Genomic DNA, 23,374 nt, shown 5'->3' on the forward strand with positions numbered 1-23,374 from the left:
GACGCCCCGCGCCACCTCCCCACAGCACCGACCCCCCTCTGCTGCCCACCCCGCCGGCGACCAGCCCCCCCCCCCCTCGCCGGAGCAGCCACCGAAGCTCCCCAGCTCCTATCAGCCACGGTTAGACTCCCCTCTCCCTTTCTTTTTTTATTTTTTCTTTACCACCGTTAGATCGTGAACCAATGCATTAGATTAGAACTTGCATAACTGGAAAATAAGCTTTGTACGAACCTGTGATGAGGAAGACATAAAAGCGACAGACTGCATAATAAAGTTCTTTATCACAGGGGGCAATATAAAGTGATGTTCCTCCGCACTAAGAGGACACGCATCCAAACCTCAAAAGTGCATGACAACCTCTGCTTCCCTCTACGAAGGGCCTATCTTGTACCTTTACTTTTTACCCTTGTAAGAGTCATGGTGATCTTCACCAATTCCTTATTTTGCCTTTGTCTTGGCTACCGTCACATGCTTGGGAAAGATCTATATTCATATGTCAACTTGGAGGTAGGCATTCATGAATTATTATTGTTGACATTACCCTTGAGGTAAGCAGTTGGGAGGCAAAACTATAAGCCCCTATCTTTCTCTGTGTCCAGCTAAAACTTTGATCTCATGAGTACCATGTGAGTTGTAGCAATTGTAGAGAACGAAAGAATGATTGAGTATGTTGATTTGCTTTACAAGCACTTATTTGAGTCTTTCTGATGTTGTGATAAATTGCAATTGCTTCAATGACTAAAGGCTATCGGTTGTTACTTCTTGGTAAGGTTCTCGATCCGTGCTTTACTTTGTGAAGGAATTATCACTTTAGCACGAGAGATTATATGTTGGTATTGCTGTTCTGATCATGATCATGGTGCATGCATGTTTGTATCTTGTTTTGTCGACAACTCTCTCCCTAAACATGTGGTCATATTTAGTGAGCTAGGCTTTCTCTTGAGGACAAGCGAGGTCTAAGCTTGGGAGATTTGATACGTCCATTTTGCATCATGTTTTCATGTTCATATTTATCGCTTCTTTGGCTGTTATTTCACTTCATGGTACTATTCTTTTGCCTTTTCTCTTTTTTTTTGCAAGGTTTACATGAAGAGGGAGAATACCGGCAACTGGAACTCTGGCCTGAAAGTGGAGCAAAGTTGAGATACCTATTTTGTGCAACTCCAAACGCCGTGAAAATCAATGGGGATTTTTTCCCAATTTATAAAAAATACTGGGCTGAAGAAGTGCCAGAGGGGTACCAGGGGGTGCCCACAAGCCTGCACGGCGTGGCCACCCTCCCAGGCCGCGCCATGGGGGCTTGTGGGCAGCCCACTGGCCCACTGGCCCCCCTCTTTTGCTATATGGAGGGTTCCGTCTAGAAAAAAATCAAGGAGGATCTTTTTCGTGGTTTCGCCGCCGCCACGAGGCGGAACTTGAGCAGAACCAATCTAGAGCTCCGGCAGGACGATCCTGCCGGGGAAACTTCCCTCTCGGAGGGGGAAATAATCGCCATCGTGATGACCAACACTCCTCTCATCGGAGGGGACTCGTCACCATCAACATCTTCATCAACACCATCTCATCTCCAAACCCTAGTTCATCACTTGTGACCAATCTCCGTCTCGTGACTCCGATTGGTACTTGTAAGGTTGCTAGTAGTGTTGATTACTCTTTGTAGTTGATGTTAGTTGGATTACTTGGTGGAAGAGTTTATGTTCAGATCCTTGATGCTACTCATTACCTCTCTGATCATGAGTATGATTATGCTTTGTGAGTAGTTATTTTTATTCCTGAGGACATGGGATAAGTCATGATAATAGTAGTCATGTGAATTTGGTATTTGTTCGGTTTTTGATGTGTTGTATGTTGTTTTTCCTCTAGTGGTGTTATGTGAACGTCGACTACATAAGACTTCACCATTATTTGGGCCTAGAGGAAGGCATTGGGAAGTAGTAAGTAGATGATGGGTTGCTAGAGTAACAGGAGCTTAAACCCTAGTTTATGTGTTACTTCATAAGGGGCTGATTTGGATCCACTAGTTTAATGCTATGGTTAGACTTTGTCTTAATTCTTCTTTCGTAGTTGCGGATGCTTGCGAGAGGGGTGAATCATAAGTGGGATGCTTGTCCAAGTAAGGGCAGTACCCAAGCGCCGGTCCACCCACATATCAAACTATCAAAGTAACAAACGCGAATCATATGAACATGATGAAACTAGCATGACAGAAATTCCCATGTGTCCTCAGGAGCGTTTTTCCTCCTATGACTTTGTCCAGGCTTGTACCTTGCTACAAAAGGGATTAGGCCACTTTGCTGCACCGTTGCTACTTTTGTTACTTGTTGCTTGCTACGAATCATCTCACCACACAATCACTTGTTACCGACAATGTTAGTGCCTGTAGATTTTACCTTGCTGAAAACCACTTGTCAGATCCTTCTGCTCCTCATTGGGTTCGACACTCGTACTTATCGAAAGGACTACGATTGATCCCCTATACTTGTGGGTCATCATGCACTCATCGTGATTTGCTAGAATGCTCATAGTGCTTCACTTATATCTTTTGAGCTAGATACTTTAGCTCTAGTGCTTCACTTATATCTTTTGAGCTAGATACTTTTGCTCTTGCGCTTCAGTTATATCTTTTGAGCTAGATACTTTTGCTCTAGTGCTTCACTTATATATTTTGAACTAGATAATTTTGCTCTATGCGCTGCACTTATACCTTTTAGAGCACGGCGGTGCGTGAATTGGTAGTTGGCTTATGCTATGAAAGTAGTCCCAAATGTGCTAGGTACCCAAAGAGGATGCAAAAACCTCCATCTTCATGTGCATTGAGTAGAAAGAGAACTTTCGATTCCTCTCAATTAGTTTTGAGACACGGATTCGGTAATATTAAGAGTTATGTTAGTAGGGTGTTGTGAATCTAGAGATACTTCTGTTGGAGTTAGTGATTCCCGTAGCATGCACGTATGGTGAACCGCTATGTTAGGAAGTCGGAGCATAATTGATCTATTGATTGCCATCCTTTGTGTTGAGGTCGGGATCACGCGATGGTTTACACCTACCAACCCTTCCCCTCGGAGTATGCGTTTAGCACTTTGTTTTGATTACTAATAAAAACTTTCGCAACAAGTATGTGAGTTCTTCATGACTAATGTGAGCCATGGTATAGATGCACTTTCACCTTCCACCATTGCTAGCCTCTCTAGTGTCGCGCAATTCTCGCCGATACACAAACCCACCAAATTCCTTCCTCAAAACAGCCACCATACCTACCTACAATGGCATTTTCATAGCCATTCTGAGATATATTGCCATGCAACTACCACCGTTCCGTCTCATAACTTGTGCCGTCACTCTCATATTGCCATTGCATGATCGTAAGATAGCTAGCGAGATGTTTCAACGTCATACGCCATGCTAGATCGTTGCACATCCCGGTACACTGCCGGAGGCATTTCCTATGGAGTCATCATCATTGTGATCTTTGAGTTGTGAATAATAAAAGTGTGATGATCATCATTATTAGAGCATTGTCCCATGTGAGGAAAAAAAAGAGGCCAAAGATCCAAAAACAAAAAAAGGAGAAAAAAGAGGCCTAAGAGCCCAAATAAAAAAAGAGAGAGAAAAAGAGAGAAGGGACAATGCTACTATCTTTTTCCACACTTGTGCTTCATGATAGCAACATGTTCTTCATGATTGAGAGCTTCTTGCTTTGTCACTACCATATGCTAGTGGGGATCTTTATTATATAACTTGGCTTGTATATTCCAATGATGGGCTTCCTCAAAATTGCCCTAGGTCTTCGTGAGCAAGCAAGTTGGATGCACACCCACTAGTTTTCCTTTTGAGATTTCACATACTTATAGCTCTAGTGCATCTCTTGTATGGCAATCCCTACTCATTCACATTGATATCTATTAATGGGCATCTCCATAGCCTATTGATACGCCGAGTCAGTGTGACCATCTCCTCTTTTTTGTCTCACAACCACCACCACACTCTATTCCACCTATAGTGCTATATCCATGGCTCGCGCTCATGTATTGCGTGATAGTTATAAAAAGTTTGAGAAAGTAAGAGTGAGAAAACAATTACTTGTCCAATTCCGGGGTTGTGCATGATTTACATTGGTTGTGTGAGGATGATGGAGCATAGCTAGACTATATGATTTTGTAGGGATAACTTTCTTTGGCCTTGTTATTTTGAAAGTTCATGATTACTTTGCTAGTTTGCTTGAAGTATTACTGTTTTCATGTCAATAGCAAACTATTCTTTTGAATCGCACGGATCGGAACATTCATGTCACGTGAAAGAAGTTGCAAAGGACAACTATGCTAGGTAGCATTCCACATCAAAAATTCATTCTTTATCACTTCCCTACTCGAGGACGAGCAGGAGTTAAGCTTGGGGATGCTTGATACGTCTCCAACGTATCTATAATTTTTGATGGTTTCATGCTATTATCTTGTCAAACTTTGGATGTTTTGCATGCCTTTTATTTATTTTCTGGGACTAACTTATTAACTCAGTGCCAAGTGCCAGTTCCTGTTTTTTCCATGTTTTTGACCCCTTTCAGAGGAGATTTTGAAATGGAGTCCAAACGGAAGAAAATCCCCGAAAATATTTTTTTTTGGAACGGAAGAAGATCGGAGAACTTGGGAGCCAAGCCAGAAGAGCCCCCAGGGGCCCCACAAGCCCACACCCCGCGACTAGGGGGGCCGCGCCATCCAGGCTTGTGGGCCCCCTGGAGGTCCCCTGACCTAGGTCTTTCGCCTATATAATCCCAAAAATTCCAGAAAAAATCAGGAGATCATCGAAAGTACTTTTCCGCCGCCACAAGGTTCTGTCTCCGCAAGATCCCATCTGGGGCACGTCCTGGTGCCCTTCCGGAGGGGGATTCAGACACGGAGGGCTTCCTCATCAATACCATGACCTCTCCGATGACGCATGAGTAGTTCACCATAGACCTACGGGTCCATAGCTAGTAACTAGATGGCTTCTTCTCTCTCTTGGATCTTCAATACAAAGTTCTCCATGATCTTCATGGAGATCTATCCGATGTAATCTTCTTTTACGGTGTGTTTGTCAAGATTCGATGAAATTTGGATTTATGATCAGATTATCTATGAATCTTATTTGAGTTTCTTCTGATCTCTCTTATGCATGATTTCATATCCTTGTAATTCTCTTCGAGTTGTTGGTTTTGTCTGGCCAACTAGATCTATGATTCTTGCAATGGGAGAAGTGCTTGGTTTTGGGTTCATACCGTGCGGTGCCCTCACCCAGTGACAGAAGGGGTAGCGAGGCACGCATCGAGTTGTTGCCATCAAGGGTAAAAGATGGGGTTTTCATCATTGGTTTGAGATTATCCCTCTACATCATGTCATCTTGCTTAAAGCGTTACTCTGTTCATCATGAACTCAATACACTAGATGCATGCTGGATAGCGGTCGATGTGTGGATTATAGTAGTAGATGCAGAAAGTAACGGTCTACTTGTCTCGAACGTGATGCCTATATGTATGATCATTGCCTTAGATATCTTCATGACTTTGCGCGGTTCTATTAATTGCTCGACAGTAATTTTTTCACCCACCGTAATACTTGCTATTTTGAGAGAAGCCTCTAGTGAACACTATGGCCCCCAGGGTCTACTCCACACCATATTTTCAGCCTTACACTTTTTACTTCGTTGCACTTTCCGCCTTCAGATCTCACTTTGCAAACAATCTTGAAGGGATTGACAACCCCTTTGAAGTGTTGGGTGCAAGCTTGTTTGTGTTTGTGCATGTACTTTGGACTTGACGAGGCCCTCCTTCTAGTTCGATACCTTGGTTCTCCAAACTAAGGGAAATACTTACTGCTCCTGTGCTGCATCACCCTTTCCTCTTCAAGGGAAAAATCGACGCAAACCAGAGAAGTAACAAGAAGAATTCCTACGCGCCAAGGGAAGGACTTTTGTTGCCGCAACACCTCCCCACTTGTGACTTGCCAAATGCGAGGACCTGCCATGTATGCAGTGCAATGCCTAGAGTACTTATTTGATTCCTCTAACTTTTCCATATATATGGGCGTGATTTCCCACCTACTGCTCTCTATCTTCTCTCAGATTGATTTATATTTGATCACCAATTTAGTTCTGAAATCATGCACACAGTTCCTGATTGGCTTGCACGTGATGTCTAATATCATTTTGTTAAACACTTCTGACAAGTTGTTAACTACAAGTTCTGTCTTGCATGTGTAATCCATGGCATGCCTAGACCAAGTCTTTTGGATAGCCACTTCCAAGCAACTTCAGCCCGCTTCCTTAGTTCATCCATTGCAACCTCAAAACCATGTTTGGTACATGATTATGCAGCGTTGTCCATGTGCCTTTTCAATTCCTCACCCTTAAAGCTAGCTGATCGAAAATTGGCATAGATATGTCTCAAACAATATTTCTGAGGTGAGTGTTGGAACACATCTTCTATAGCATTGAACAATCCCTATTTCGTATAATTATTTGAATGAATGCATAATTGATTGGTTTACAACTATGATGTGAAGTAGATACCTTTTGTCTGTCCAAGATGATGGTGTAGTTGCCCCATTTATTCCCCTCTCCAATGGATGCCCTGAGCTGACTGAGAAATCAAGTCCAACTTTTTGTGTCCTCCTTGTTAACAATTCCAATAGCAATTGATTGTGGAGTTAGAAAGATTCAGTTAACAATTCTATTTAGTAGAAAAATTCAGTTATTTGTATTAGAGTGTGTCTTTGCATTTTGATTCTGTATTTTTATTTGTATTACATGTAGTGCAAAGATTTAGTTATTTGTACTTGATTCAGTCTTGGCATTTAGTCTCTCATTTTGGTTGGCTTTTATTTTGGCAGTTTAACCTGAAGTTGAATAATTTATTGTAGGATGGCATTGCTTGTGGAGTTTCTCAGCGGGTTGATGCCCCATGGCCTAGTGTACTTCAAAGATGCCTTGTGAAGGTTTGGGAGATGTTACATGAGATAAACCATGCCAGGATGCTGGATCATCACGCCCATAAGGAAGAGAGTGCCAAACCAAAGAAGGAGTTGGATAGTCTTGGCACTCAGTACAACCACCTGGTGGAATATGTGACTAAGTTGTTTGGTTGGAGGAATACAGAGCAGCAGAACAAGGTCTGGCAGAATGATGAAGATATGAAGAAGAAGGAGATGGATGTAGACAAGCAGATGCAGAAGCTAGCTATTGACAAGGAGAAGGAGAAGCTTGAGAATGACCAGATGAAGGAGGAGTTTCAAAAGCTTGTTATTGAACACAAGGATCTCAAGTGCATCGCTAGATCTCAGGGATAAATCATCAGGAATGCCGGGAAGGATAGGAATGAGATAAAGCATGGCAGGGATCTTTAGAAAGAGGAGGAGAGGAAGTTAGAGTATGTTGTTGGAGATCTCGTGAAAGCTGGACAAGGCAACAAGGACAAACTTGCCAATATGAAGGCTATACTTGACGAGTGAAGTTCTATCAATGTTCACCAGCTGTGTTGAGTAATTAAGTGGCCTCGGAACAATATAATTGGCCTTGGAAATGTATATTTCGGGAATCCACTCTAGCTTATGTTATGTAATGAGTATCTTATTAACTATCATAGTTATGTAATGAGTACCTACGAAACTATCCCTGCCTATGTAATGAGTACTTAGTAAACTTTCCCTGGTTATGTAATGAGTACCATGAATTTGCTGTCCTTGCTTATGTTATGTTAAGTATTAGGAGTTTAGTTAAAATTGCTATCCTAGTTTATCTTTCCATAAGAAGCACATCAGAGCATATCCGTTCAACATCACAACATATCTTTAAATAAGAAGCACGTGACAATATGAAAGGATTTCCCAACATTAAGCACATCACAGCAGAAAAGTTAAAATTCTCACCATTTCAACATGATAGAAGTTGAACATCTCAACATTTCAACATCACATCAGTTCAACGCAAGAGAATGTGACATAATTTTGACAGGCTCTCAACCCAAATTCCTAGTTCAGACGTAAACTAGACCCAAATTCATAGTTCAGACATAAACTAGACCCAAATTCTCTAGGTTCATTGGTTGCCACTTGCATAAAAGTAACCCCTCATCCCTGTGTTGTGAAACCTCTTCCTTTTAGAACTAGCTCTTTCTCCAGCTGATGCAGTTGATGCAGTTGCAAGCCTCGGTGCTGTGTATGGTCTTCCACCTATCCTACTAGGTGCACTGGTTGAATATACTTCTCTGTTTGCAACCTCGGAAGCAGCGGTAGAAGAATCTCCTGCAGTTATTGCCCTCTTTTTCCTTCTCAAAGTAGGAGGCTCTGTAGACTGTAAATTTGTAGTTGAAGAACTGCCTCCAACATCATGACTGACAGTTCTAGTTGTCTTTTAAAGCACACAAGTTTGAAAAAAAATCCATGAGAATATTTAAAAATAGTTCTAGCAGTTCTAGCAATAGTACATACCTTATGTTTGTTCCTTCTTGCCTGTAGATGGGGCTTCAGAGGCATATGGTAGTAGGTGTATCTATGTTTCTGCTTGTTGCAATTGCTGCATGTGATAGTGGCCATCCTTGATGTATGCTTAGGTACTGGTACCTCAAATTGCCCCTTTCTTCTAACAGTTTGTTTCCTACCCTTTTTCTCCTTGAACACAGGTGGATCTATATCTTGAGTAGGTGTCCTTGGCCGAAACTCAGGTCCAGGTACAACGTAGATGATGTGTTTGTAGGTCTCTTTGTACAATGGCTTCTTAAAGAAATCATGTACGAAGTCTTCTGGTTGTAGCTTCAACCTAGTAATCACAGAAACTGCATGGTTGCAAGGCACAACACTTGCAGTCACAAGTCCATTTTTCCAGGTTCACACAGTAAGTTGCCTCCCCACTTGTGACTTGCCAAATGCCAGGATCTGCCATGTATGCAGTGCAATGCCTAGAGTACTTCTTTCATTCATGTAACTTTTCCATGTAGGTGGGTGTGATTTCCCACCTACTGCTCTCTATCTTCTCTCTGATTGATTGATATTTGATTGTCAGTTTAGTTCTGAAACCATCCACACAGTTCCTGATTGGCTTGCACATGATATCTAATATCATTTTTTAAACACTTGTGACAAGTTGTTAACTACAAGATATGTCTTGCATGTGTAATCCATGGCATGCCTAGACCAAGTCTCCTTAGGGATTTTGGATAGCCACTTCCAAGCATCTTCATCCTGCTTCCTTAGTTCAACCATTGCAACCTCAAAACCATGCTTGGTATATGAGTATGCATCATTGTCCATGTGCCTTTTCAATTCCTCACCCCTAAAGCCAACTGATTGAAAATTGGCATAGATATGTCTTAAAGCATAATTGTTTGGTTTTACAACTATGAGGAGAAGTAGATACCTTTTGTTTGTCAGAGATGATGGTGTAGTTGCCCCATTTGTTCCCCTCTCCAATGCATGCCCTCGGCAAACTGAGAAACCAAGTCCAACTCTATGTGTCCTCCTTGTCAACAATTCCAATATCAATTGGAAATATGTTGTTGTTCCCATCCCTGCGAGTGGCAGCCAGTATATATTGCCGAGTAGTGACTTTTATGAAACACCCATCTAAGCCTGAAACAATAAGGAAACAACAGTTACAATAAGGAAACAAAGCATAAACAACAATCACAATAAGAAAGCCCAAAAAATCATATCTATGAAGGGTCTACACCCATTCAAAAAACCCTCCTTTGAAGCATTCAAGCAGTAAAACATGTAGTGGAACCTTCGATTAGGGCTAGGCTTGATCTCAATCACTCTGGTTGTAACGATGCATCTGCTCCTAGGGTTAGTATCAAGCACTGCTTGAAGATAATCCCTAAACCTTGTGTATTGTCTTTTCATGTCACCTTGCACCACTTCAATTGCCATTGACCTTCCCATGTAGGCCTTGGTCTATGGCACTTCCACTCCAAATTTGGTCTTTGTCCTCTTCAATATTGCATCCACTCCATTCCTTGGTCTTCCCTGAGTTGTTGCTCACATGTTTTGGCTATCCAATCTACTTTCACTTTGGTTTTCTCTCTATGTGCACCACATGTATGCAGGACATTCAACTTCTCGATGCAGAATTTGATCTCATGAGCAATTTTTGTTGCAGCCATGGAGAATGGACATCTACTTTCTCTTTGTGTGCACCACACTATGATCATGTCTTTACAGTACCTGTGATAATGAAAATTTCTAAGTATCCTGATATGATAGTTCCTAAGGGCTCTTCTAGAGTGATACACATTAGTAAAGCACAATTTCAAGCAGAGTTGCTCATGAGCATCTGGCCTTGTCTCATCATACCACTTCCCAGGCTTATCCCTCTTGGCTTGGCTCTTTCTTCCACAAGGAAGTTGTATAGCTTCTATACTAGCCTCATCATCCGAATCACTGATGCCGTAGTCACCAAGGAAAATCCTGAATCATCAGATGAAATGAAATCAGGAATACCTCTGTCCTATCCTGTTGGTGAGATCTTGTAGTTGGTCCCGCTTTTCCAATTGTCTTAAAAGTTTCAGAAAGTGTTGTCTCAGGTTCTGTGTCTGATTCCACCACCTATGGGCACATGTCTTCCACCTCTGTGTCTCCTTCAAAGTTAATCACATGATCTTCTCTCTGTTTCCTCATCTGCTTCAACTCATCAATAATTTCATTTCCCTCCTCTACAGCTCTGTTATGCTCTTCTGGTTTGTACTCACACGAGTTGAAATCAACAAATCCACCATAATATGAGGGGCCATAGTATTCCCGAGCTTTCTTTTTACCCTTGGCCTTCTGCAAATTCATGTTCTCCTGTGTGTTCAGAAAAAAAATATGTTCACCTGGTTGTGTAGTACATATATGCACATCATATAGCTCCTCACTACTAGCTTTTTCAAAAGGAAACAATACCCCATCCTTATTTATACTTATTATGTTGCATTTCCCAACCTGCTCTATTGGTATCTGGGCCTCACATGAGTTTCCTATGTTCAAATCTCCAAGATTAGACTCAGTAGCCTTTATTACAGTGATGTTCAGCAACTTCTCAAGAGCATAATGATCAAGCATCTCCTCTACAACGTCTTCGCTGTCTATGACCTGCAATCCCGCTCGCCCCTATCGCTCATCTTTCACATAGTACATGTAGTCGGCTTTAGTATATCCCTCCTCAACCACCTTCAAATAAACAAGAGAGGCCTGAATAAGAATTTCCAACACAAGAGTCATTGAACGAATGAAAAGTATGTGATGAACACCGAAACCTTGAATTGAACCCACCGGAGAAGAACAACTAGAAACAAGAAATGATGAACTTAACACTCAGCATCTTCTCAATTAATCACCGGATATGACACGGCAGAAAAGATAGAGAAAACAACAATGAAAAGAAATGCACTTGGATGAAAATTGAATCATAGAAGTAAAAGGGCGGGAGGGTGGGGAAAAACAAAGACAACTTGGGACAATGAGATGAACTCGTGAAAGAAATGAGAGATTGATCTTGAAAATATTGAAAAGGATTGAATTCACATGAAGAGAAGCACTCCGATTGGAAAAGAATTGACATGACAACTCAGGTTGACAAGAATTGATAAGACAATTTGATTGAGCAAAGGAATTAATTAGCACTCCCATAGAAATATGAGAACACCACTTGGAAAATATATGAAATCACCACTTGACATCGAAGCAACTCGAATTACCATATTCAAACATAACAAAGGATGAGGCCTTCAAATTAAGCCAGAACAAATATATGACACATATTTCGATCGATATTTTCGTGGTAAGGTTTGCACGGGCTCGATCGTACATTGGATTATCATATTGAAATGACGCTCGAATATGCTCCCTAGGCGTAGCGAACTACAAGGCTTGACGGAGCATATGTGATGACATATATCGAGAATGTCCTTTGTAAGAACAACGTTAACAAACGAATCCACTAGATGTCAAACCCCAACCTCACATCATGCATCTGTTGAAGATATCTTAGGTAACTATTTGAATTCCCACCTAAGAACTCCCTAAATATTATGGTAATGCAATCAGGTCCATGGATACAAGGAGTAAAATCCATCACTCAACTCCTAGCAATAACACTACCCGTCCATTGTATCACATCCATCAACACATAACCAGAGATCTCGGAAATTCATCTACCTCAGACGCTCGTAATCACAATGATACCAAGTATGGCAGTACATTCGGACGCTCACCACCAATACTAGGGATGTCAGACTCATCTTGCCACTACTAGTATTGAAGCAATTTCGAACATCCTCCGTCTTGAGGTACTAAGGAAATTAAACGATAGCGAGTGTGACAAGAATCCGGTGGAGCTCAACTCCCCAGAAGAAATCAAGTCAGACAAGAGGTACCAAGTCAGAACTCCGTCACATGAGCATCATAGAGGTTCCAAAATACCCGCGTGCTCCTAAAAAAATTAAGAGAGAAGAGGAGTAGAATTAAATTTCATAAGTCGATATTCATCACCAGAGCATAGAAGAGGAGTAAAAAGAGTCCCACTCTTCGATATATAACTAGACTCAAAGTAGTTTTTCACTAGACTCGACTCAGCCATGTTCGATCAATCAAGGGGGCTCCTAGATCTGTATGGCTCTGATACCAACTTGTAAAGCCCAAGATGCGATCCTATCCTTATTTTGGCACGAGGGCCTCGATAGGGATAGAAGCGCATCTCATCGTTTCACAAGAAAGGATATCATTACAAGTATATGTACAGAAGAGATGAGTATATGGAATTGGCTTACACTCGCCACAAGCTACATCAAGATCACATCAATACAATAACATATTCAATCACCATGTAGAAGAGCAAGGTCCGACTACAGATGAAAACAAACAATAAAAGAATGACGTCCATCCTTGCTATCCCAGGCTGTCGGCTTGGAACCCATCCTAGATCGAAGAAGAAGAAGAAGAAGAAGAAGAAGAAGAAACTCCAAATAAAACAATCATCGCAATCACGTCTTAGTGTCACTTTACCTGTACCTGCAACTGTTGTTGTAGTAATCTGTGAGCCACAGTGACTCAGCAATCTCATTTCTAAAGGTATCAAGACTAGCAAAGCTTAATGGGTGAGGTATGGTTAAGTGGTGGGGCTGGAGCGAGTGACTAAGCATGTATTTGAGGTGGCTAACTTACGAGTTTACTTCAAGTTACCTAGAACTGGATGTTAAACAAAGTTTCCAAGCTTGCCACATAACCACGAGCACGGCTTTCCGAAAGATTTAACCATGCAGGGGTGCTCCAACTAGTCCATCACAAACTACCACACGTTGCGTCAAAATAACCTCAACCACAGAAAACCTGTGATCTCCTCGGGTTCTTATTTAAAAATCCTCAACCTCGAGATAGTCTAAAATATCCCCGGAATCCTTCGCACAAGACGCTCGAGAAAGGTAAAAACAAGTCCAACAAGGCCGCCCGGTGTGTCGATCCCGATAGGAGCCGTGTATCTCATTCTCAGGACACGGCGGATGAGCGACACGTACAGCGGCCTGATAGAAATCTCATGAGTTGCCCCGGGTTGGCCCCGCACTATGCTCTATTTAGGTCCAACACCATCAACACTAACCCTCCTTGTATTATGTTGAATTACTCCTCGGGTAGCGCTAACTCCCTATGCATCAAATTAATATCAGTATTATTATGTTGGGCAAATATAGTACCAATGTTGGGCCTTGTCATACAAGTTTTATCCCCAAACGGAAGTCAAGGGGGTCCCCATAGCAACCCCAAGCATGTTAGGAGCGCTCATTTATAGAACATAACACCGGTAGCCGAAACTAAGGACGCAAAGGTGGAACAAAACACCAGGCTAGAGGGCCAAGCCTTCCACCTTTTAGCAAGTATATAGGTGCATTAAGTTAAATAGCATTAATATGGTGATATAACAAGGAACCCATGTTTTCACATGGATGCAACTGCACCTGCCACTAGCAACACTATAAGAAGGTTGTGCGAGCGGTCACATAGCCAAACAGTGGTTTGCTGGGTTGTGAAAAGGTTAGAGGTTTTTCATGGCAATGTTGGGAGGCTTATTAAACAGGTGGTAGGCAGCAAGAGATAGCGAATAAACAAAACAACTAGCATGGCAATGATAATAATGGTATCTACGGAAATGGTCATTTGGTCTCTTATCCCGTGTGGAAGAAGAACGAATCCGTGATGAAGATGAGCCAATGTAGTTGAACGAATCCTCACATTTTGAAACGCTTGCGGAACTCTATCGAGAAGGAACAAACCGGAACAACAATCAACACATGATAACACCACACATATGCATGACATGATGCAAAATCATATATGATGCATGTCCTTTAATTATGCATGGCACAACAAAGAACACCATTTTATTACTACACATTAAATGAAGCTCAATATGCAACAAGTTGCGTATTGACCAAACTCCACATTTAAATATTTAGTTCACTCCCGTTTATTTACTTTACAAGTTTAAGTATTGTTAAACATGGCAAGAGGTGAAGGAGAAATAAACTACACTATCTAGGCATTTTAAATGAGGTCGGAAACAACATATAGCATCTCCGAAATGACCCCACACGTCAATTTCGATATCTGTCCATATCTTTCCTAAACACAATTTTATTATTGTTAAACAGGAAAATAAATGCTACCATGTTATTCTACACATTTTTCTAGCCAAGTTACATATGCTAGTCGTCAACCCGTGCGTCCTACACGGGCTAGTACATTATAAATAGGCATATATAATTTGAGCTTACAATATTTTATAGAAATTAAAATGTAAAAATAATTAGAATGTGGTTCTAATTTCTTGACACCAATAACACATATCAATGCATATTGGTTATTGTGTGATGAAAAGTAATTATTTCAGTTAATTCCGGATCCGATAGTTTTTGTATATGTAGAAACAATATACACTAATATTTAATTATGCAATCATATTTTCTGGTCATGGTTCGTAGATATATAACACATATAATGAAGGAACACATAATACACTACAACATGTGAGTATCAATCTCCTTTTGAATACATATCATTACCTAAATCTTTTGAATCCCACACTTGTTCCTTGAAAAGTATATTTGGTAACATATCTTACCTAAAAAAGATAGATATTTTCTCAATTGAAGTAATGTGTAATATAATTTCATTTTGTTAGTAGTGTGAGTGAAATCTTGTGTTCTTGCCAAATGACTGTGTACTCTTTCTGTGTGAGTGAAATTTTGCATGCATGGTCAAATGAATGTGATGGCCAATATAATCCATAAGGGATAAAAGGAAAACATTTGTCCACATATATTTACTGATATAACAGCCATGCAAAAGTACAATAAATCACTCAACCCATCAATTTGGAACTTGCTAGTGCATGCAGATTTGTATGCGTACTTCTATTTTTCTCATATCCGTTCTTTGGAACATAACACCGAGAATTTCCAATGCGCTGAGCTAGCAGGTGGCCAATGACATAATATTGATCTGAAATATAACTATGAGTTTCGTGTTCCACTTCTAACCAATTCATGCCTTGAAATCCTTTAATCAAAAAATCACCCGAACCATTAGTAGTATCATGGAAAGAAACTAAGAAATGGAATGATCTAATCAATAATGAAATTGTTTATAAGAAATAGCTGTCCAACACATCATTGGTAAATAAATATATATTTGTACAGTGCACGTATGTGGTGAATAGGTGGACCAAAGTTTCATCCATAAAAAGCTAGCAAAGATAAAACTGCAATGTATTAGAGGAGGGAGTACCTGCAGGGGTCAATCCAATCAACACAGATATGTAAGACGCATTGCCACAGTGTTGGTGCTGCTAATTGCTACTGTTTCTCCCGCAAGAGGGCATCAATCATAGCAGTAGTAATAGACCATGTATTTCTTCTCTCTGAAGCTGCATGTGCTAGCCGTCGTCTTAAACAATATACAGGTGCCATCTGAGTCCACAGGGAAACGCTGCTAAAGATTATATGAGGTAGTAATAATAACAAAAATAAAAGGAGAAGGAAGCGGGACGGGAGACATCCAATAGAAATAAAAACAAAGGAAGACGTGGTATTACTGGGCTGTGCTTCGGCCTTGAAGGGAGCAACCATGTTTAGAGAAAAGCAAAAAATAAAGGGAAGATTGCTTCTGCACGCCAGGGTGCTAAAATTATAGAAATAACTGTTTTGTAGGATAATATTAAGTGCAGATTTGTAAGGATTTGAGACATCTAAAACGTGACATATTTGTCTGAAATTACATGTTATCTGCTTGTATTCTATTTTCTGCATGCATCATATAATTCCGCGCACCATATCGGCCCATGTTGCTTTCAGGAGGTAGAAATTTGGCATATACACAAATATTATTACATTCCACAATTATTCTAGCAAATGAGAAAGAAGGACGTTCCTGTAGTTGCTTAGGTAAAAAATTCATGCCAATAATGAAGATATGCAAGGTCAGTGGAAACCTACCACTGAGAACCATGGCTTGGGGGTGCATGTTCAGACCTGCAAGTTGCCGCTGTCAAGACCAATGACATGATTAATGTCCTGGGTATCAATCTGTTGGCCATGTATGTGGATGACGATTAATTTTGTTTGGATGTCTACACCTCCACACACTGCCACTTGTGTTGGCCATGTATATGGGTGAGATGATTAATCTTGTTTGGATGTCTACACCTCTACACGCTGCCACCACAGGGAGTATCAACATGACCAGAGTCGTGAACGCCATTAAGGTAGCAGCATCACCTATTTGTCACCATGGCCGGCGGGAAGAGATTCACATGTAGTTTTCTCACTAAACTGCTCATCGAGGAGTATGTAGATTGAACCTGCTCATTCATGCCATTAACTTTGCATGCATCTGTTTAAGAAAAGAACTTCCCTTACAAAAGAAGGAGAAGAACTTTATCTTCAATTATTCATCTGAAGATACATACGTATGACGCCAATAAGATAGCAGCATGACCTACTCTCCACCATTACCGACACAAAGAGATTTACATGTAGTGTTCTCACAAAACTGCTCATCAAGGATGTAGGTAGATCAAACCTGCACATTAAAGCCATTAACTTTGAGTGCATCTATTTCAAAAATAACATCCTTTAAAAAAGGAGAGAAACTTTATCTTCAATTCTTCATGTGGAGATAAATACGTACAACAGCCTCATCTGAAGATATAGACGTATATTCCTGCAAGACCAGACCATGCAGAAGCTCATGATCAACTGCTGCTGGCCAATACTTGTCGTGACTCCTCTCATGTGCACCCTTAACGCTTGAAATCTGCGAATATTTTCTGCGAATTCAAATCGAGTAGGGCTTGGAGTGTGAGCTGCGGTGCCACGAATCCAACGTAATTCCTCAACTCCACAACCTCAAGAATCGATGGTGGCCTCATTCTTGAAACTACCAGGGATATAGGTCCAAACTGGGATGATACATCAGCCATCAAGTATCCAGAAACTTGGAGTAAGAAGAGGTTTAAAGATTGGAGAAGAAGGGGATTGAGGAGAGATTGATTGGGGATTGAGGAGAGATGAATTCCAGGTTGGTGGCGGCACTGTGACGTGTAGATTGAAAGCGGAAAGGGGTCAAGAGTGGGATTGACCCTCCGATCAGTTAATTACGGTTTTGTGATTGGGTGAACAGTAGAAGGTCCAATGTCCTTCATTAGAAAACTGAGGAAGGCACGTGAGCCTTTTGTGGGGAAAAATATTTTGCAGAATTGAAAAAACTACGTACAATAGATTAGAAAAAAATATTGATCGATCTCGACCGTAATAATTTGGTCCCATCAGATTAACGGCTCGTAAAATCTAATTAACGTGGGATTTTTTAGGGAGTCTCAAATTAGTATAAGTATAGATAGATATAGATAGATAGATAGATATAGATAGATGGATCATTTTAATCGGAGCCATGAATAATTAGTTATGAATTAAATCATTTTAACATGACCTAATGCAAATTTAATTGAACAACACATTTAAATAATTTTAATATGCACGAAAGTTGGAAATTATTAATCTACACAAATATACACATTTCACATATCTATATTTCTTTAATCCGATGCATGGTTAGAAAGTTGTTAGCATTTTAAAATATGCACATTTTCTAAAAATATAAATTCCCTAGTTAATATGAAAATCGCAGAACTCAAGAAAAAAAACGTATTCGGGCGGAATCCATCTAACGGGCCAAGCAGTACATTGGGTGCAACCTATTATAAAACGCCCATGGCGAGGGTTAGCGGGGAAGCTCACCATGGGCTCGGCCCATGCGGGGGGAGGTTGGTCGGTTTGGGGAAGCGGTCGAGCTGGGCCTCGGGTGCCAGCGCGCGGGGATGGGCCGGCCCACCTGGTGTGGGGCGTGATGCTGGGCAGGCTTGGGGGAGATGGGCTGCCTGCACGCCCACGCGGGAGGTGGCGACCCATGGTGGCGTCGGCTGAGCGTCGTTCTCCCGTGCTCCTCCCGGGGCAGGAGTCCATGACGGGAGCGACCGGGGCGCCGACGAGGGCTGCTGCACGAGGAAAGGCGACGGGAGGAGGCGGATCGGCCGCGGGATAGCCGGATCCGGCCGGCGGCGGCTCCAATCCACGTGGCGGCCGACGAATCCGGGCAGGGGCGGAGTAGATCGGGGCTGCCATGGCTAGCTGCTCTTGCACCTGAACAAAGAAGGGGAGAGAAATTTGTGAGGGAGAGAGAGTAGAGAGGAAGGAGGAGAGAAGGGGCGCGACAGCGGGCTCACCGCAGTGGTGCTCCGGTTGTTGTCGGCGGTTCTCCGGCGACATGGCTAACGGCCGGCGCGAGGGGGCTCGGGGCTGCGGGGCTAGACACGAGGCTGCAGCTCTGTGGTCCCCGGACGTGTCCGGTTTAACCGCAGACATGTCCGGTAAGTGGGGATTTTGGGCGATTTGTGGCCATTGGATGGGAATCCAATGGTCCAGATTTGGCCCTAGGGTAGGATTTCGGGTGAGAGAGAGAGGAGCTAGCAGGTGGGGTTTTTGAGGAGGGTGGCTGCAATTTTGGCTAGGGCGAAACCCTAGTGGAGTGAGAGAGCTCTCCCCATAAGGTGGGTTTATATAGGGAATGGTCTATGGTGGGATGAACCTCGTCCGTCCGATCGCGGTCCAACGACCATGGACGAAGGCAGGGGCTAGGTGGGTTAGTGGGCTATGTAGAGTATGGGCCAAGAAGAGATGGAAGTTTGGGCCGTGACACGTGTTTTCAAAACATCCAAAACGTCTACTAAACCTATTGTCGTTATATATTTAACGGTTCGGGTATGAGACGAACTTTGATTGCAACGAAATTTGGCAGGTGGCCTACCTGCATTAAAATAAGACCGTCCGCCAAGTTTCAACTCAATCGAAGAATATTTTATACACACTTTTTAAAAACAATATTTAATCAATGACCCTGGCGCGTGCGTGTGTGGTTGGTCTCGAAATGATCAACGACAAAAAGGAGAAAACCGACAACTCCGATCTGATGCAAGTTTTGAAAATTAACGACAACAGAGTGCCAATGCAATGCGGATGATGCGATGAAGAATGCGACAACCAAATAAATCACATGACGACAACGAGATAAAAATGTGAATCTTCTGGAGCATCGGTTCTGGGATGTTACATCCCAGCTGTCAAATATGTATAAACTCATTTTTGAGATTCATTTTTTTATTTTTTAATATAAAATATCTATAACGTGGATAAAAAAACATTGCGTATATTTGTGTTTTGTAGTCATGTAGGTCATCTTGTGGCTTGTGGATGGTAAATTTTATGGAGTACTTCAGAGGAGATATTTTGTCTCAGGCTCCTACACATGTATTATCCTCTATGTATCATTATACTTATTCTATATTGTATCACTATTTAACTCTTATTAGTACGCATACTGTAGAACAAAATTAGCTTTTATTTTAGTGGACTCGGAATTGAACGTTGATAATATAAGAAATCGCGACATGAAAGATGAGGAAAACAACATAGATATCAGAGATTGTATGATTTCAGATGGACCCCCTCGGAATCTCAAAACATGGAATCGCCATGAAGTTCAGCTTCTCAGAGACATTCCATCTCACTACATGGATCTAAACTTTTGTATAAGTTACTATAATCATGTATTACATTTTTCTCATAGCACTAATGTTTTCTTATTTTTATTTTAGTCGATATTCCACTATGCACGAGACCCAAGTCATCATGAAAATATGGACATTGCTACGTTCAAATTGTTTCATAGCTGGCCTCACAACAATGAGTATCATATCTCACAATGTGATTTGGTAAGATTTTAATTTTTCATTTATAATAGTGGTTTATTTGGTATTAGTTAATATTTCATGTATTTCTAAATGTATGCATCATTGCAAATTTTCTTGCCTTGGGATATTTTTGGGTTATTCCTATTGTTTGTCTTGGATCAAGATAAAAAAGTTTTCTCAATTTTTGATCCGATGCCAATACCTACTTTGGGGAAGAATATACTTAAAACCATGGTCAATAACCTAAACTTCGCGCTTCAAGTTGCAAACACTACATTCAAGGACGATATCTCTAAATGGGAATGTATAGTTCCTCTTGTTCCAACAAACTCTCACTAGTATGAATCTTTTTAATGCATTATAATACTAATTCATTCATTCAACGCACATTATGTGTTTATTTCATACATGCAGTGCCTTGTGAGGTTATTTGGTTTTTAATTACATGCACTCATTGTGCGATGGAAGGCTATATTTCCCTATACCCTAGGTGAACATTTACACCATGCTTAGTTGTATACACATTGCACATACAAAATTGTTATAACAATGTTGTACAATGCACATGTAGGATGGTTTTGAACCGAGGAAGTGATTTTTGATGCATATTTTAAAGTATGAAGAAAATGAAGATCAAAACAATATTCCAACTCATTGAAGGAAGCATCATAGGTGGCATCTATACATGGACCTTCATTGCTTCAAAAGATGGACCTTCAAGACATGCTTAGTTTTGGTTTCTAAATATATTTTTGTAGCCATTATAATACAATTATTATGTGACAATGAATTTTATGCGAAGACATGTTTCTGGATCGTTCTCGTATCATTGGGCATAAGACACATTTAAATGGCTGGTAAAAAGCTCATTAAAATAAATTTAGATCCAGAATATATGTTTTTACTATAGATTATTGTTATACGTGTGCTAGATCACAAATATGTCACAATTTCGACTTGATAACATTTTGCATCCATCCAAAAAATCAGAACTTCTTTTACTTAGATACCATGTGAAGTCATTTTGTTTTAGACATGCATTGCACATGCATGCTTACTAGTATTTATTAACAATTGGCAGTTCTATTTTTGAGAGCATGACATTTTTATTATAAAGAGGGTGGCATGTTTAATGTAAAAAAGGATGGCAACTTTATTATTAATAGGTGGTAGTTTGTTTTTTGAGAGCATAACATTATTATAATTGTTGACATGCCATTTTTATTATAAAGAGCATGGAATTTTTAATGTCAAGAGGATGGCTGTTTTAAATTTGTATTATGTGGCAGTTTTCCTTTTGGGCTTATTGAGATAAAATATTTTATCTAGAGGATAGCAGTTTTATAAAGTAGCACGCCAATTTTCATTCTTTTAAAAAAATATATATAGAGGATGGCAGATTAATGGTTTACCATGGCAAAAACAAATTTTAAATGACTTGACTTTTCGTTTTTGTTTTAAAGTCTTGGCAATTTTAAACAAAAAACACTTAAATGGACCTTCTGGGTCTCTCTGGATCGCCTGGTCTGCCCTTGGGAAGAACCGTCTGCTATACATATCTTTATGTGCTGCAATATATCACTTCTTTTAACATATGCTGCAATATATCACTTAATATAACGTGCTGTGACCTATTTTCTTCTTGTGAGTTGTTACCTATTTTGTCAGTAACACATCATATGTCAGTGAACGTTCATCCATCCTCTATGTACATGGCAAGAACTCAAGGGGTATTTTCTTTTCAAAACTCAGCCGACCAGGATATCAGGAAACGAAGGAAAGAGTTGCCCAATTAATTCACGGAGAACCCGGAAAAAACAGTAATGTCACGCTCCCAAAAAACAGGGCACCACCCATGGTGCCGTGGCAACCCACACAAAAATGCACGCGGACAAGGAGAAAAGCACCCTCGAGGTTCCCATCCGGTGTCATCCTTATCATTCCTCCATGAGTCAGCAACCCTGACTAGATCATCAACGACCATCACGAAGCCCTGACCACGAACACCAAGGCCCGAGCCGGCGAAAGCCAAACATTCAACCGCACACACCGACGTCCAAGCATCTTCGATGTCGTCGACGAACATTGGAGGAGAAAAGCGAAGGGCCTGCGCCAAGCTAGCTCCAGAACCGACCACCCGCCTCACGTCATCGTCATTGCAAGGGCGCACCTCAGTAGCTTCCACTCCAGAAACACCAAGTGAGGCCCGATAACCCCTTGGACACGAGGATGAGACTGACCACCAAAACTTAGCAGCAAACCAACTCCGCTCGAAGTCGTTTTGCTTTACATTTAAATTTTGGTTTTGCTAAAACATATCTAAATGTGAGATAAGTATTGCACATCTAAGTTCTATATCATTGATCTTACATGGAGATTCGTGCGGGTATTTTCTTTTCCACTTTATTTTTCTTTTTATGCTTGATTTAGTCATTTAAATGTACAATAACTATGTCACATCTAGATGTGGCCTAGACACATCCTTTAAATTTCTATTGCTTTATGGTATATCTCTTCTCACCTATTCCTTTTTTGTTCGAATGCTTTAAATTTCTGTAGAAACAGTGGGAAATTATCTAGTTGAAGATATAGACAATCCCAAAATAGCCCTAACTTGTCTACTATCACTTTGGACTTTGAACCATCTAAACTCACACAGCCTCGAGATCCCATTTTTTTCCTTCCGCGGAGAGGGAGGGAGGGATTGATTTTCCTTCCGCAAGGAGGGAGGGAGAGGGAGAGAGAGTGGGTGCCACCTGTGAGTTGATAGGAAAATCATGCATTAGGAACAAAAGAGCGAAAAACTAGTCTAAACCATGCTATTGCGTGGATTGCTTGTTTCAGGCGAAATGAGTAGTTGACTAGTCTAGAAAAAAAACCTTTGAGTAGATACTTAGGATGCAGATTAAGATTTGAGCTGATACCATTCTCATGCTTGGCCTTCAAGATTCGTGATGCAGACTTCTGGCTTCTACATGTGAGATCTGACTACCCATACACGATGCGATGAAGAGCTTCTGTTTATATTAGATGCCGACTTTAGCTTTATAAAACAGTCACACAAGCAGGCCGGGCC

The 23,374-nt window shown here is 41.0% G+C and overlaps 1 protein-coding gene across 3 annotated transcripts; it reads right to left on the reverse strand.

Moving 5' to 3' along the window:
• Positions 1-15,261: 15,261 nt before the first annotated feature.
• On the reverse strand, positions 15,262-19,213 carry LOC123409839. Of its 3 annotated transcripts, none has more exons than XM_045102709.1 (4): positions 18,775-19,209; positions 18,290-18,691; positions 17,181-17,319; positions 15,262-17,072 (listed from the first exon to the last, which is right to left on the reverse strand). In XM_045102709.1, the coding sequence occupies exons 1-4, from the start codon at positions 18,911-18,913 to the stop codon at positions 16,934-16,936; spliced, it is 819 nt and encodes a 272-aa protein (XP_044958644.1). In that variant the 5' UTR covers positions 18,914-19,209; the 3' UTR covers positions 15,262-16,933. The 3 variants fall into 3 exon arrangements, 2 of the variants coding, with proteins under 2 accessions (XP_044958644.1, XP_044958645.1); XR_006612917.1 differs by having other exon boundaries at positions 17,181-17,306; positions 18,775-19,213; XM_045102710.1 differs by lacking the exon at positions 17,181-17,319 and having other exon boundaries at positions 18,775-19,213.
• Between the last annotated feature and the right edge of the window lie 4,161 nt (positions 19,214-23,374).

The sequence above is a fragment of the Hordeum vulgare genome, chromosome 7H, assembly GCF_904849725.1.
Source record: "Hordeum vulgare subsp. vulgare chromosome 7H, MorexV3_pseudomolecules_assembly, whole genome shotgun sequence".
NCBI classification, from domain to species: domain Eukaryota; kingdom Viridiplantae; phylum Streptophyta; class Magnoliopsida; order Poales; family Poaceae; genus Hordeum; species Hordeum vulgare.

Excerpts from the sequence above, each read along its gene's own strand:
- LOC123409839 (XM_045102709.1), bottom strand. The coding sequence starts at position 18,913 with ATGTCTGCGGTTAAACCGGACACGTCCGGGGACCACAGAGCTGCAGCC. Across the intron at positions 17,320-18,289 it reads CCGCATGGGCCGAGCCCATG|AAAATATTCGCAGATTTCAA; the intron begins GTGAGCTTCCCC and ends TTGAATTCGCAG. Across the intron at positions 17,073-17,180 it reads TATCTTCAGATGAGGCTGTT|GTTTGATCTACCTACATCCT; the intron begins GTACGTATTTAT and ends TTTAATGTGCAG.